The sequence below is a fragment of the Eubalaena glacialis genome, chromosome 1 (assembly GCF_028564815.1).
Source record: "Eubalaena glacialis isolate mEubGla1 chromosome 1, mEubGla1.1.hap2.+ XY, whole genome shotgun sequence".
Taxonomy (NCBI): domain Eukaryota; kingdom Metazoa; phylum Chordata; class Mammalia; order Artiodactyla; family Balaenidae; genus Eubalaena; species Eubalaena glacialis.
The window spans coordinates 228,919,032-228,932,942 of record NC_083716.1 but is presented as its reverse complement, the minus strand read 5'-3'; the positions used below and the strand labels follow the sequence as shown (position 1 = coordinate 228,932,942).

General features: G+C 43.7%; 1 protein-coding gene across 3 annotated transcripts in view; it reads right to left on the bottom strand.

The window, feature by feature from the left end:
* Positions 1-4,271: 4,271 nt before the first annotated feature.
* RHBDD1 (rhomboid domain containing 1) overlaps positions 4,272-13,911 on the bottom strand; it is a 112,812-nt gene continuing 103,172 nt past the window's right edge. For all 3 annotated transcript variants that reach the window (XM_061205532.1, XM_061205527.1, XM_061205520.1), the window contains one exon: positions 4,272-5,631. In XM_061205532.1, coding sequence (XP_061061515.1) covers positions 5,519-5,631 — 113 coding nt within the window. In that variant the 3' untranslated portion in view covers positions 4,272-5,518. The remainder of the gene's footprint in view (positions 5,632-13,911) is intronic.

The following is a 13,911-nucleotide window of genomic DNA, read 5'->3' as shown; positions in this document are numbered from 1 at the left end:
AGAAAGCCCTCGCACAGAAACAAAGACCCAACACAGCCAGAAAGAAAGAAAGAAAGAAAGACTCCTGGTCAAAAAAAAAAAAGTGATGATTTAAAAAAAAAAAAAAAAAAATCAGTACTCTGCAATTGTCACTGTTATCATCTGCCAGAGACTCTGCATAATGCATTTTCGACCACCAAGGCTGGCTGCCACATCTGTGTGAAATGCTTGAATTTTATGGTGCTTAAATATTTAATGATTCATAGGAAAAAATGTGAAATGTGTCTGATAAATTGCATCCCTTTCTCTAACCTAGGGTTGTAAAGTTAAAGACTTTCGACATGTAAACTTTGCAAGATGCCTGACCTGCTATTGACATTGAAATCTTGTATTACAATTTATAATATCACTTATTATGTATAAAAATTCTGTGATGACCTCCAGAAACAACTGTGTTTTATCTGGTGCATTAATTTTCTTTCAAGCCAAAGTGAGTTTACTACTTAACCTACCTTGTCATACAGCCTACCTTGGGTCTGGCTCAGTAGGGAAAATAGGAAAGGTTACTTGGTACAAGTGCGATCTGCAGATGGGAAGAGCCTGAGCAGGGTGTGGAAAGTGACCCCCTTGGCTTGGGAAAGCGTGGGATTCTGAAGCTCCCGGAAGCACTGTCCTGCACACAGTGATGGGGTGGGGTAGACGTGAAACCAGGCCTCAGGGCCCGGGGGGTCCTGCAGCAACCTCTGCTGAGTTGCATGCACCCTCCAGCATGGGGCAGAGACCCCGCGGGTCTCAGTTGTCCCATTAGTTGAACCACCTGTTTCACAAGGTTGCTGTAAGGGTTAAGAGTACAACTACAAAGAGATATGAAAAGTAAGGTACTGTTACTGATGACCAGAGTAACTGGAAGTTAGGGGTTCGTGATGATTATATTTTTATAGCCCACGCACTGCTGAGCACAGGGTTGGCTGCAGTGCCGATATTCACAGGTAATATTCACCTGTTTCATGAAGTAACTCTTTCTAAGTAGGAGGGAACTTCAGTGGTATTTGGTCCAACTTCTCAATAGAACAATAATGATGTTTAATTAACATTTCTTGAGCACCTACTATGTGACAAACTGTATGAACCCTGTTATAGGCGCTCCCCTCAACCTCTCAACTATCCTGTTTTACAGATGAGGAAACTGAGGTTTGGAGAGAATGAATAACTTGCTCAGGGTCACACAGTCAGCACCCAGTAGAACCTGAACCCTGGTCCATCAGTCGCTAAAGATTGTATCTTACCCACACCATCACCTCCCATACTATTGATTTCATTACATAATTCTCTTCCCAAGCAGCAATATGTATTACCGCCAAATTCAATGATTTCTACTAGCAATGTTTCAGTTTTCCTTGATAAAGTATAAGTCGTATGTTCCAATCTGCCAGTTCATCTGAAGATCTAAACGAGATGTCAGGATCACTCTCTCCTTGCCCCTAAATATTACAGGAGAAAGAAAAAAAAAAAAAGGTTAGCACAGACACATCAAACACACCTGCAAAAGTACAGTGGCCAGATTTGGCGGTACCCATCGGGGCTCCCTGGCGATACTCTTTGAATGTCCTGGAATCTTGAGTTTTGTGCACTAGGCCGCAGCATTCGTGACGTGGGGCGTGCCTCAGACTGACACAGGAGGATGGATACCTCTCCCCACCATCTGGTGAGCATGCTGTCTTATGAAGTGTTGGGAAAGGCCTGGATTTTCCTATTTCTATGGACAAAAGCTTTCTTTCAAGTGATTCTTTCCTGTGATTCAAGAAAACACACACACACACACACACACAAACCCTCAACAATATCAAGCAGCAACAAGCACCTCTTTTCACGTGTGCCACTGGCGATGGTATAAATGAGCTTCTGTTTCAATCCACAAATGTTTATTGGTTTTGACATTCCAGACAAAGCATTGTTTCAGGTACTGTGAAGAGATACACGGTAACACATTCAGGGTTCCTGCCCTTGTGAAGTTTACAATCTAGAGAGAGAGAGACAATCCTCTCACTGAAGGATAACTAGCAATTCTAAGTGGTCTATGGTAACTGTGATGAACACTCTATAAGAGCACATCATTCTGGGTTGTGGTGTCTGGTGGCAGGACGGGGAGAATCTGGATGGGCAGAGGGAGAGGAAAAGGTTGCTTCATTTAAGTCACAGGGTCAGGAAAGCTCACAGCTTGGACGGCAAGACCAGTTAGCAGCACAGACTCTGTTATGGATAAGGGGGGATGAGGCTGAAGGGCTGGCTGGAGCCCCATGGTTGAGGCAATTGAGTTTGACCTTTATCCTTTGGCAACAGAGAGACAATAGAAGGCACTGAGATGGTGAGTGGCATCGCAAAAGTAGATTTTGGAAGATAACTGGCAGCGCTGTGTAGAACTGAGTGAAGAGGTATTTTAAGTATTGAGCAATGTACTGAGAGATTTTAAGGTCCTTCTAAGCAGGGAGCCTGTGACTCTAAAATGAAAGACTAGGGGCAAAAAAAAAAGGAAATGACTGCAATAAGCCATGCGAAGGGAAAGGAAGAGATGATAGGTTTGTTTTGTTTTGTTTTAATGACTATTTGATTGAATCTCCCAAGATGAGCTAGGACTGGGAAGTCGGTGGCCAAGTCGGCCACACCCTCTCTGTTTTACTGTCCTTGTTTGGTGCTGGGTCTCAGCCCTTTAACTTACTCCCCAAGCGGCAGAATGTGTGACAAATATGTAGACTGGCCCCGATTCTACAAAAACCAGCCATTTACTGTCTGGGCCTCAACAACAGACAGCTTAAAAGGATAGAGGAGCCTTGAACAATCATGTACAACTTTGGAATCACAGGCACTAAATACTTCCAAGGTCACGAAGAGGAAGCAATTTAACTGCTCCCTCACCTTGAGAACCAAGGAAAGATTCTGAATTAAGAGGTCTCATAAGTTGACTAACCACAACCAAAGTTTGGGGATGTTTAACAGACAATCAGGAAATTACTATTAAAGCAAAGAAACCAAATTTAAAACCAGCTCTAAATGCTTATTTCCTATTAGAGACAGTCAAACGCACTGGCTTTTGTCTTTCTCAATCCAATTCCAGTTTTTTGGCATAACTTTGGAGATTCCTTCTTGTAGGAAAAAAAATAAGATGGATATTGAAAATAATAAGCACTGGTTATAAGCAAGCCTATTAACTGAACAAAGTAATTAATTTCCAAAACACCTTTACTGTTGTGCTAAGATAACCGGTTTATATGTGTAACTAAAATGACCTTTCCCACATCTGTAAAGTTTAGTGATGTTCCACTCCATAAATAAAGAAGGCATGCATATTACAGTTACACATCTGAAATTCAGTTCTGGTGTCTTTATATCTGACAAGTGAAACAGAGCAAGGAGCTACTATTATTGGACTCAACAGCAGTAAAAAAAAAAAAAAACTTCCATATATAGCGGTTGGACTTTTAATGCATTGAAAAAACACTTTGGGGAAGCTAACATTTAGTAAGCCCCTACTGGGAGCCAGGGGCCAGCCTCTGGGTGGCGGGGTTGAGGCGGAAGTGTAGCGTTCACAAGACACAGGCCTCATCCCAGAGCCATTCATAATCCGTGCTCCCATGCAGAAGGCACGTCTTTCTACAGTTGTGCACAAAAAGTCATAGGGCAAGATGTAAGTGTTGTAACAGAATTACCTTTACAATGTGCTCTGAGAAGATGGCACGTTAAGGATGAGCTTACTCCCAACAGAGGTCATGGGAAACAAATTCGAAGCGTTTGGGAAAAAAGAGGAATGACATTTAGCTTGAACATTCAAATTTTAAAATGTTTGAAGCTACAAGACTCAGAGATACAATTCATACTATAAACATGCTGTGTGTAGCTTTCTATCAATCATAAATTAACCGAAGGAGCTCAGGTAACACCGTGCCAGCTGGCAGGTCAAAGTGCTCCCAGGTCTCACGTGGTGATTTTCTTAGCTCATGTACATGCAAGTGGCAAAGCCTCTCCCAGGTCAATTCAGATTAGGAACCGGATACAAAACTGCGTAGTTGGTATGCTCCAAATTTGTCAAATGTATACAAAGACTGAGAAAGTAATATCCCCAAAATGTTAGCCCTGGGTACCTCTGAGTGGTGGGGATACAGGTGATTTTTTTAAATTGCACATGTATTTTTCTGTATTTCTGTTTATATTGTAAATTTTATCAACAGATACACAATACTTATTATTGAGTCCATTTTCCTGATTATATATTTCTTGATTTATTATCATATAAATCAGTTTTCCTACTGCAAAAGCAGTACACATATGTATACACACATTTTTAAAAGACAGCAATACAAAATCGTAAAAAACAGAAAGCAAACTCCTATGCACTCCACCTTCCAAAATAACCTCTGTTAACATGTGGGTACATTTCCTGCCAGATGTTTGCTTTATGCATATACAAGGTATATATATTACTTTCAAAATCAGAAAACTATATAAGTGCTATGATAAAGCAAAATAGGAGGATCCTTTTCTGCTTCTAAGTCCCTTTAAACATAAATATCTCAATGAAATATGACATCAGTGATATTTGACTTTTTCCTTTTATTCATGAAAAACAAGCACCAAGAGTGACTTGCAGTCTGTGGGTTTGGGGAGTGTCTTGGACGGGTGAGTAGGACAAGCGGCTGTTACAGTGGTCAATTAAAAGGCACTTTTATGAGAAAAAAATACTTCGTCACGAGGGATTTCTCAGTGACCAACCCACTGGTCACTACTCTGCATGCAGCACCTGCTGCTGCTTTGCTGGTTAGTTCAAGACAAGTTGCATCTCCGGGATGGTACGTCGCCACTGGAGAGGCTGCTGGGAGCCCAACTGTGGATGCCACCTGCTGTGTCATGGAGTGTGTAAGTGGTTTCCCATCTGAGGTCTTACTTAAGCTTTTCCAGTTACACATCCCGTGAAGGCAGAGTGATAGCATAGCAAAGCAGGTTCACTGCAACCACCATCCAGATATGGGGGCCCAAGGAGCCGAGGCGCTTGGGCACGGCAGACCGGAACGACAGCCTGCGATGGTAGCCACGTCCTGTTCCTGTAAAGTCACCATGGCAACACGCCAGGAGGATGAGGGATGGCTCCCTGCTTCCTGCCAAGTCGAGCACTGAGCAGAATGAGGGCCTGATCTTCTGGGCTGGTGAACACAAAACTCCTGGCGAAGGTCACGGTCTTCAAAGACAAAACAAGGCTGAGTCAGCAGTGAGAGAAATGAGTGTGGAAACTGGTTCCTATGTGGAGACGCTTACTTTCTGTCTGTAAGAAGACAAGGCCAGGAGATGCGCCACTCCCAGAGAGCTGTGAGCTGCATCCAACAAGCCTGGTCTCAAGATGTCAATCTGCTTGCAAATTAGACTCACAGAGGCCATAGGACGAAGGGCCACGGCAGATGTGAGCAATTGGGACGGTCATAGTGCCCTCTGCTTTTGTTTAAAACTAAGTGGGGGCTTGGGGGCGATGATAACACAGCTGGATCACATTTGTTCACATGGCTGGGTCACCTCGCTGGCCGTCGAATCTGTGAAGCCGCTTTCTCCTCATTTCTTCTTCTGGTGTGAGATGGAACCCATAGGCCGCGGGGCTATTTCTACGATTTCCTGTAGAGAGAAAGCACAAGGGAGAATCAAGCGCTGCCCATCCATCGTTCTGACATTTACAGGGCACTGCATCCTAGGATTCCCAAGGGGGAAAAAAAAGATGGCTTGGGTGTCATCTTTATATTAGCATGAAACAGAAATGTAACAAACATATTTCAATTTCAGATGTCAATCCTACATTTCAACATAAAGTGAACATTCTTAGCGAGGTCCAATCCATGAAACTAATTTGACTCATTTTGAAACTTCTTGACAATCCTCCCATTTCTATGTTCTTTTCCACCATGTTCCACAACTTGCATCATTTAATTTCCAAAATGTCTCAAGGGCTTACTTTATTTTTTTTAATGCCCAGAAATAACTGTCACTGTCCGTAACATCCTCGCCCAGTGTGCTCGTAGGTTTCTCCTGTTGGGCCCTTTTCCTCCCTCTAACCTGCTGCCTCCTGTACTTCCCCAGCTGGTGGGAATCACGCCTGCCTGAAACTCACAAGCACCCACAGGGCATCATGGCCCATAGAGCAGGGGCTGTGTTACCATAATGACCAATATCTGGGCAGGCAGACAAAAATGCAGGCATAATATTTGAAGATCATACGAAGGACCATGGAAATCATTACTGAAAAGGGTTTCTCGGGGCTACAAGCAGAACATATAATTTGCAGTGATATAAGCATTTCAATCACTGCATAAAAAAAGCACTCTTCCAGGCACTGTAGGGGGATAATAAAGGAATAACAATAGACAGTCCTTGACCTCAAGGACCCAGAAACCGAAATCTAATGAAAGAGCTTCAATATCCTCCATGAGGCAGCCATGCAGGGCGTCACTGATGGATACACGCAAACAGTAGGTTCACGTCTAAGCATGCGGACCAGAAAGATTGCACCTTTCCCCTTCTGAGCCTCTGCTAACCTTGTAAACTCACTCTGAAAGGCCCACTCCCATCACCTCCCTCCATCAAAAGTCCTACTCGTTTTCCAACACCCCATCCAAATCGCACTGCCCTCTGGCCACCCCCAATGGAAGAGCTCTCTCCCAATTCAAGTTCCTCAGCTTCCAGCACCTTCCTCTCAGTGGTCCTCATGCAACAGTCACTACATCCCACCAGACAGGGCAGCCACTGTGCATACCTCTGCTTTCTCCTACTGGAATCATAAGCTCTTAAATGGCAGGGAACATTTCTGATGCTTCTCCCTGCTCCCCAGTGCCTGGTACAGCCCCGCACACACAGAAGCTGTTCAAGAAACATATGGGCCTGACTCAGCGGCACATGCCTATGACGTCCAAAGGTATATATTACGGCCAGACCACCACATTCAACGTTGCCCTCTGAGGTTCTGACACAACTGACTCTGGAAGCCCTGGCCTAGCTGGGAAGGGTGGATGGGCAAGAGGGTCAGAGCCAGGAGGGAAAACAAGTGAACGGTTGATCCCTCCCGCTCTCGCTCCAAGGGTGGTACCTTGTCGGAGATGTTGACAGGTAATGTGTCGACATGGTGGTTGTTAAGACAACGATGAAAAGATGTTAGAGAAAGCAGTGTGAAACTAAGAGTCAGTTTGCTAAGCCACCACTAGAATTTCAGTTGTCAGACAATGAGAAATTTCTAAAAAGGCAGTCAAAAGGAACCCCTTTTTTTACATTTTTTTTCCCCACTGTGATAGAGACCCCAACACTTACGCATGTCTGATTCTCCTTTCCTTTTGAGACGTGAGGGAACTACCCCTGCTGGGCCCCTCGTCACGCTTCCTGACCTGCCCACCCAAACGTGATTCAGGTGGGCCAGGCCCGCCACTCACTCCCGCTGGGTAAACTCCACTTCGAGGTTTTTTGATAAGTGAAGTATATGTCGTTTTACCAACTTTCACTAAAGATGCTGTTCAAACGTGGAAGACTTTTACCAGAAAGATTTTATGAATACTATAAGATTAAAAGTTTTACTGGATATGGTTTTCACCACATACATTTGTAAAGGAATTTCTCTCTGTTCAAAGTGGTAAACACTTTTTGAAATTACAGAGAAACTCATGAATCCAATTACCGTTAGTTTATTGCTTAAAAGTGCTTTATACAATGAGATCCAACTCCTGCTTTCCTTTTAACGGTTGTTTCTAACAAGTCCATTCTTAATTGCACTTATGAGCGCGGGCCAGTGTGTGACAGCCCATTCCAGCTGGGCAGGGAACCGGGAGGCCTGGCTGTGGGCAGAGTTAGACGCAAGCTCAACGTGGCATCTTGACTCCAGGCCACAGGGCACGAGCCCATAGATGCTGAAAGATGCTCAGACTCCCAAAGGGAATCACAGTGTCCAAGAGGAAAAGCCTGTCCCATGAAGGGAAATGCAGGGAGGAATCAGAGGGGGCAGACTGTGAAGGTTCTGGGGGTTCAGCTCTCAAAATGGCCAGCCAACACAAATGCTCTCTGGACCCGTGCTCGGGGCATTTAAGGAGAACCACGGCTGAGCCAACAGAAGAAATGCCACGGGCTGAAGTAGAAAACTCGCATCAAGAGAGGAACAATAATCACTCTTTCACAAGAGCCTTTTAAGGTATCCAATTTGAATTAGCTTTTTTTTTTTTTTTAAATTAATTTATTATTTATTTTTGGCTGTGTTGGGTCTTCGTTTCTGTGCAAGGGCTTTCTCTAGTTGCAGCAAGCGGGGGCCACTCTTCATCGCGATGCGCGGGCCTCTCATTATCGCGGCCTCTCTTGTTGCGGAGCACAGGCTCCAGACACGCAGGCTCAGTAGTTGTGGCTCACGGGCCCAGTTGCTCCACGGCATGTGGGATCTTCCCAGACCAGGGCTCGAACCCGTGTCCCCTGCATTGGCAGGCAGATTCCCAACCACTGCGCCACCAGGGAAGCCCTGAATTAGCTTTTACTCCCAATTTCATGATGCCAATTTTACAGATGAAAAAAACTGAGGCTCAGGGAGTGTTAGGGACACACCTAAGGTCACAAAGCTAGCGTGAAGGGAAGCAAACACTTGAACCTAGGTCTTCTGACTGCAGTTCTACTTCTCCTCCGCCTCTTCCACAGCCCCACACTGCCGTTCCTACTAACACGCCGAGTATTGTCATCACATCCCTTCACTATGCCTTATCCTCCTGCCAAACCCAGAGTCTCTTTCCTTCATGGATATGCAGGTAGCTCACTGTTACCTGAAAACAGAAAAAGAAGAAGATCCAGCCTTAGCTCTCATCTAAGCTCTCCAATCGATGGGGCTGTGCTGTCACCACAGATGTGACTACAAAGTTCCCGCACTGGGTCCCCTTAAATTCTACTGACTACTAGAGTGGTTTGGGTGTTCAGGACCCCTGGAAAGGCCTTGTGTATAGCAACAAAGCAACAATAATGACAATGCCTGATGTGGATGCTTTATGGGTATTTTAAATCCTTCAAACTCAGTGTTTCTGTTAACATCAAGCCACCCGACTGTCTGCAGAATGACTGAACTGCTTCATTTCAGGCTTTGAACTGCATTCTTCTTGCTGATAGTTAGTTTTCTTGGAAAGTTTCCAAGACTAAATTCATCTGTGATATGTTGAAGGCAGTTATGTATTTGATATCAGTCCGCCAACCCCCCAACCCCGTTCGTCACATCTGTGCTCTGGGTCAGCGCCACACTGGGGCCCAGGCCTCCAGCTGCTCTACTCCGTCTCAGCTAAGCTCTGTCTTCCAATTCTCCACCTTGTCATTTATTTTTAAACCGTTTCTATATTTTCCGCTTGTGTCACATGACCTATTATTTCTCTCCTTAGCCTCCAGGAGCCTCTGCAGGCATTTCTCAAAGGGTCTAAGAAATGCGCTTTCAATATCTACCTATATTAAGCACACAGAAAAGGATCTGGATGGGCCTCAGCTAGACAGTAAAAGGAGAAGGGGTCCCCTTCTTCTGGGTATATTGGAAAAAGTGTTGGTAGGAAAATGGGAGATGCTTCCGGCCCTGCCTGGAACTAGAGAGGACACCCCAGGCAAGTCTTCATTCCGGCAGGCTCTGGTTGGTTCACCTGTCAGGCCAGAGGGTGCAGAACAACAGAACAAGGTGGCTGCCAGGGTCCTTGCCGTGACTCTGGAGTCTGATGACTGGGATAAAATCCTGGCTCTTCCACATACAGCTACATATCCTCGAGCAAGTAGGTTACCTTCACGCGGCCTTAGTTTCCTTATCTATAAAATGCAAAGAGTAACAGTAGCTCCTTTGCTGGACTGTTGAGAGAATAAGAGAGGATGCATATAAAATGCTTAGCTGAGTGCCAGGAGTGCAGTTACTTTCTGATGAGCATTGGATGTTAGGACTTCAACCTCTAACATCACTGAGAATCATGTGGGTTAAGTGTCTACCTGTTAATATCACCGGCTAAGACAGATACCAAAAAAATGACCAAAGACTTCTTAAAAGACAGAGCCCAATTCTGTTTGAGGACCAATTGGCAGTGTTTTGTACAAAGTGTGGGTCACTACTTACTAAACACTTGTCCTCTAAGAGACAGATACGAAAAAGGTAATTCACAACCTCCACGTGGGCACTGGGAAAACTGGAGAGCCCAGCTGAGACCTCTTTTCTCCGCTGAGTTAAATCATGCATTGAACATTTACAGGTCTGGGTGAAACAGCCTTGCTCTGATGAACTTGGTACAGAACGTCAGTATTTATGAGCCTTGCTTCCAGGGTCCTGTAAATGGAGGTCAGCCCTCAATTTTACTCAAAGAAACAGTGAGCATGCTTCAAAGAACCTCAGGAGCAGTGCCCAGTTTAAGAAGATTTAGCTCAATTATAGCACCAGTAGTGAGATCATAAGATTTATTGATTTCTGGTTCTTGATGGAAAAATTTTCAGTTCTCTACCCTTATGCATAATGCAGTAACCTCTGCATTTTACATCTAAGGGAGGAGAAGCAATTTCATCCACATAAGAATTGCTAAAAAGAATGCCATGAGTTGATGGCCATTTTCCCTACTGTTCGCCTTCCCTGTAAATAGAGATGTTTAATTTGCTGTATTCATAGATCCTGCCCATGATCTGACGAGCCCTCTATGCCATTCAGTGAAATTATACTAAAGTGAAGTCTCAAGATGGCTTACCTTTCCCTTAAATTAGGAACCTATGGAGGCAATCACTTAAAAAAAATTTTTTTTTAAACCAAGAAACCTCTAAATATTCCTGTATTCTCTGGGATTGCTTTTGTCAAATGAGGGCAACAGCATGGGACCCATATTCTCTCTTTCAAAAATGTTACTTTATTAGAATTCCATGAATTCTAAAGCTTCCAAAATGTCTTTTGACAGGACAGTTGCTAAGTCATTTACTATGACCAAAAAGGCCTGGAAGGAACCCCAAGTCCAACAATTAGCAAGATATTCTTTTAAAGTAGGAGGTGCCCAAGGACAATAAGAGCACTTTCCTTTTTGAGTCACTAATTACAATGATCTATCTATCCATCCGTCCATCTCTTTAAAAAGAGTTTGAAATTCACCTAAAAATCTCATAACTTTCATACAGATGGAAGTTTCATTATGTTTTACAATAAAGGTAACATTTAGATGTGATTTGAGAGAGAAAAATTCACATTTCCACTCCTCAACCGATCAAGTCAACAGCAGTGGGATTTCTTAGTTCTGAAACAGTATCTGGAATCCCAAAATGAGAAGCTCTGAATGGAAATCAACTCAGTTGCTACTTTCCCTGTTGTACTTTTCTCTCTGTTCTAGTTGGTTAATTTGGGGGACCTTTAATGGACACAACTGACTTCAAATCAACAGGCTTCATAATCAAGTTAAGTTGATAATTACAATCAACTTAATAATCCAGTTAGCAATTCGAGTAACCTAAAATATTGGGTCCACTCTGTCAGATCTAGAGGATTTTTTGCAATATAGAGAACACATGGTGTGACCTCTAGAACAAAAAGAGAAAGCCCGGGGGAGATAATAAATGTTTGCTGGGCAATTGCTACATGCTCACCCTACTTTACTCTCCCTTCCTTTTAAAAGGTGTACAACTTTATTAATTTCCATGTACTGAACATATGGGACCAACATCCAGACCAAAATACAGTATTTCCAGCACTCACAAGCCTCCATGGGCTCCCTTCCAAAAGTGGTCCACTGACTTCTTACAGCAGAGATTGATTTTGTCTATTTTTGTCCATAAATGGATTCATATAATACGTACCTTTTGTGAGTTGCTTCATTTTACATTATGTTTGTGAGACTCACCATATTGCTGTATGTGGTTTCTATTCTACTTATCCTTCTGAGTAGAATTTCCTCGTCTGTTTTACAGAAAGAAGAATTGAGGCTTAAAGATTTCAAGGAACTTGCCAAGGCCACACAGCTGGTCAGGGACTGAGGCGAGAGTCACACCTAGCTCCCTTTCTACTCTGCTCCAGACATGCGGTGTGTTAGTTGTCTTCCTTAACCCCGAAACCAGAATCTGTAAACCTGAACAATACTATTCCTTTAAACTTGATTTGGAAGCAGGATCTGTTTAAAAAGCAGCAGGAAATTTTACCTTCTGCTTTAGATAAGGTTCACTGCAAACAGTAAGATTTTCTGGATAACAAAGTATCTAGAATTAGGATCTCCCTCGACAAGGTTTTAGCAAGAGGCCCAGTTGCAAAAGTCAGCCTTGGTAATTAACTATATCATGTATTTTCTAAACAGAGAACAGCTTATAAATTCTTACAGAAATAACTCTCGATGGGCTGGAGGAGCAGCAAAAAGAGAGGCTGAGGAGTAGAGGGTCTCCCATTAGGAACCACTGTAACACGAAGCACATATTTCTTTAAACAAATGGATGCAGATTTTATCTATCTATCTATCTATCTATGGCTGTGTTGGGTCTTTGTTGCTGCGTGGGCTGCACGTGGGCTCAGTAGTTGTGGCGCACGGGCTTAGTTGCTCCATGGCATGTGGGATCTTCCCGGAGCAGGGGTCGAACCCGTGTCCCCTGCATTGGCAGGCGGATTCTTAACCACTGCGCCACCAGGGAAGTCCGGATGCAAATTTTAATACTAAAGGGATTTTCCATTTTAAAAAATCAATCTGTCTTAAATCCTTTCACAATTCTGTCACCACCTTAACACTTTATCAAGAGGGATTTAAATGAGATTAGGAATGATTTTCAAGCACCTTTTATATATATTTAATGGCTTTAAGATGTTTCAAATTTTCTTTGATTTAAAACAGCATGCCTTTTGGCCAGCAATCTGAAGGTGCCTCTGATGGAGTTTACCCAATCACATCAGCTGATTCTGGAAACTGAGAAGAGGTTGACTATCTCCTCTGGAGGAACAGACTTCCCAGTTCCATATAATTTGGGACTGTATCTTTTTTTTTTTTTAAATTCAAAATCACCTACGGATATCCACTGGACAGATATAAGAAAATTCTTGGAAAACTAGACGCGGGGCTCCCTTTGCTTCCATATTCTCATTGCCTAGTACCCACGAGGGCCTACGTGCCTGGCTCGGACAGCAGAGAGAAACCAGACAAGGGCCCTGCCTGGAGGGAGAGATTTGAGAACATATTTTACAACAGAAAAAAGAAAACTGAAAGTAGAATGAGGAAGTCTTTTGTGGGCAGGGAGTTCTGATGAAAAAAAATATATATATATATACACACACACAGACACACACACACACGAGTACGGACAATGCTAGAAAAAAGATGAAGACCCTTTGGACTATTCAAATCCCACACTCCTCTCTGAAGCTCCAGGGCCAATGTGCCTGACTTGCCCAGGACGGGCAGCTGCGGCCTGGGGCCTCTCCTGATGTTTCTGATAGAGATCCCATACCTGCCCGCAAACAGGGCCCTAGCAGGACGCCCTCCAGAGAGGGCCGCTGCCCTGTACCTCCCGCCTGGCCTGCATCTTTGTTGGGCTTGGACCCTCCAACCTTAAAGGATTCCCGAGGTCCAAATGGCTACCTGCTCAAATCTCTGACCCCTCCGGCTCCTGGCCCTCTATCAGCTCTGACCCTCTGATCATCATCTCTTAGACAGAGGAGGCCTTCCACTGCCTTTTTATGGCCGGACTTCCTGATGATGTTAAGATGGGGCCATGGTGGCAGGGGCAGGGGAAGGACAAGCAGGATGGAACTTCTAGTGGTCTCCTCAGAGCCTGGATACCAGCCCTCCTCTTGCTTCTTGATCATGGGGTTATCTTTGAGTAAGTTTTAATTTAAGTATTTTTTAAATTTAATTATCTTTGAGTAAGTTTTAATTTAATTTTTTTTTTTTAGGAGAGGGAAGTGGGTAAGAGATTATTTAAACTATA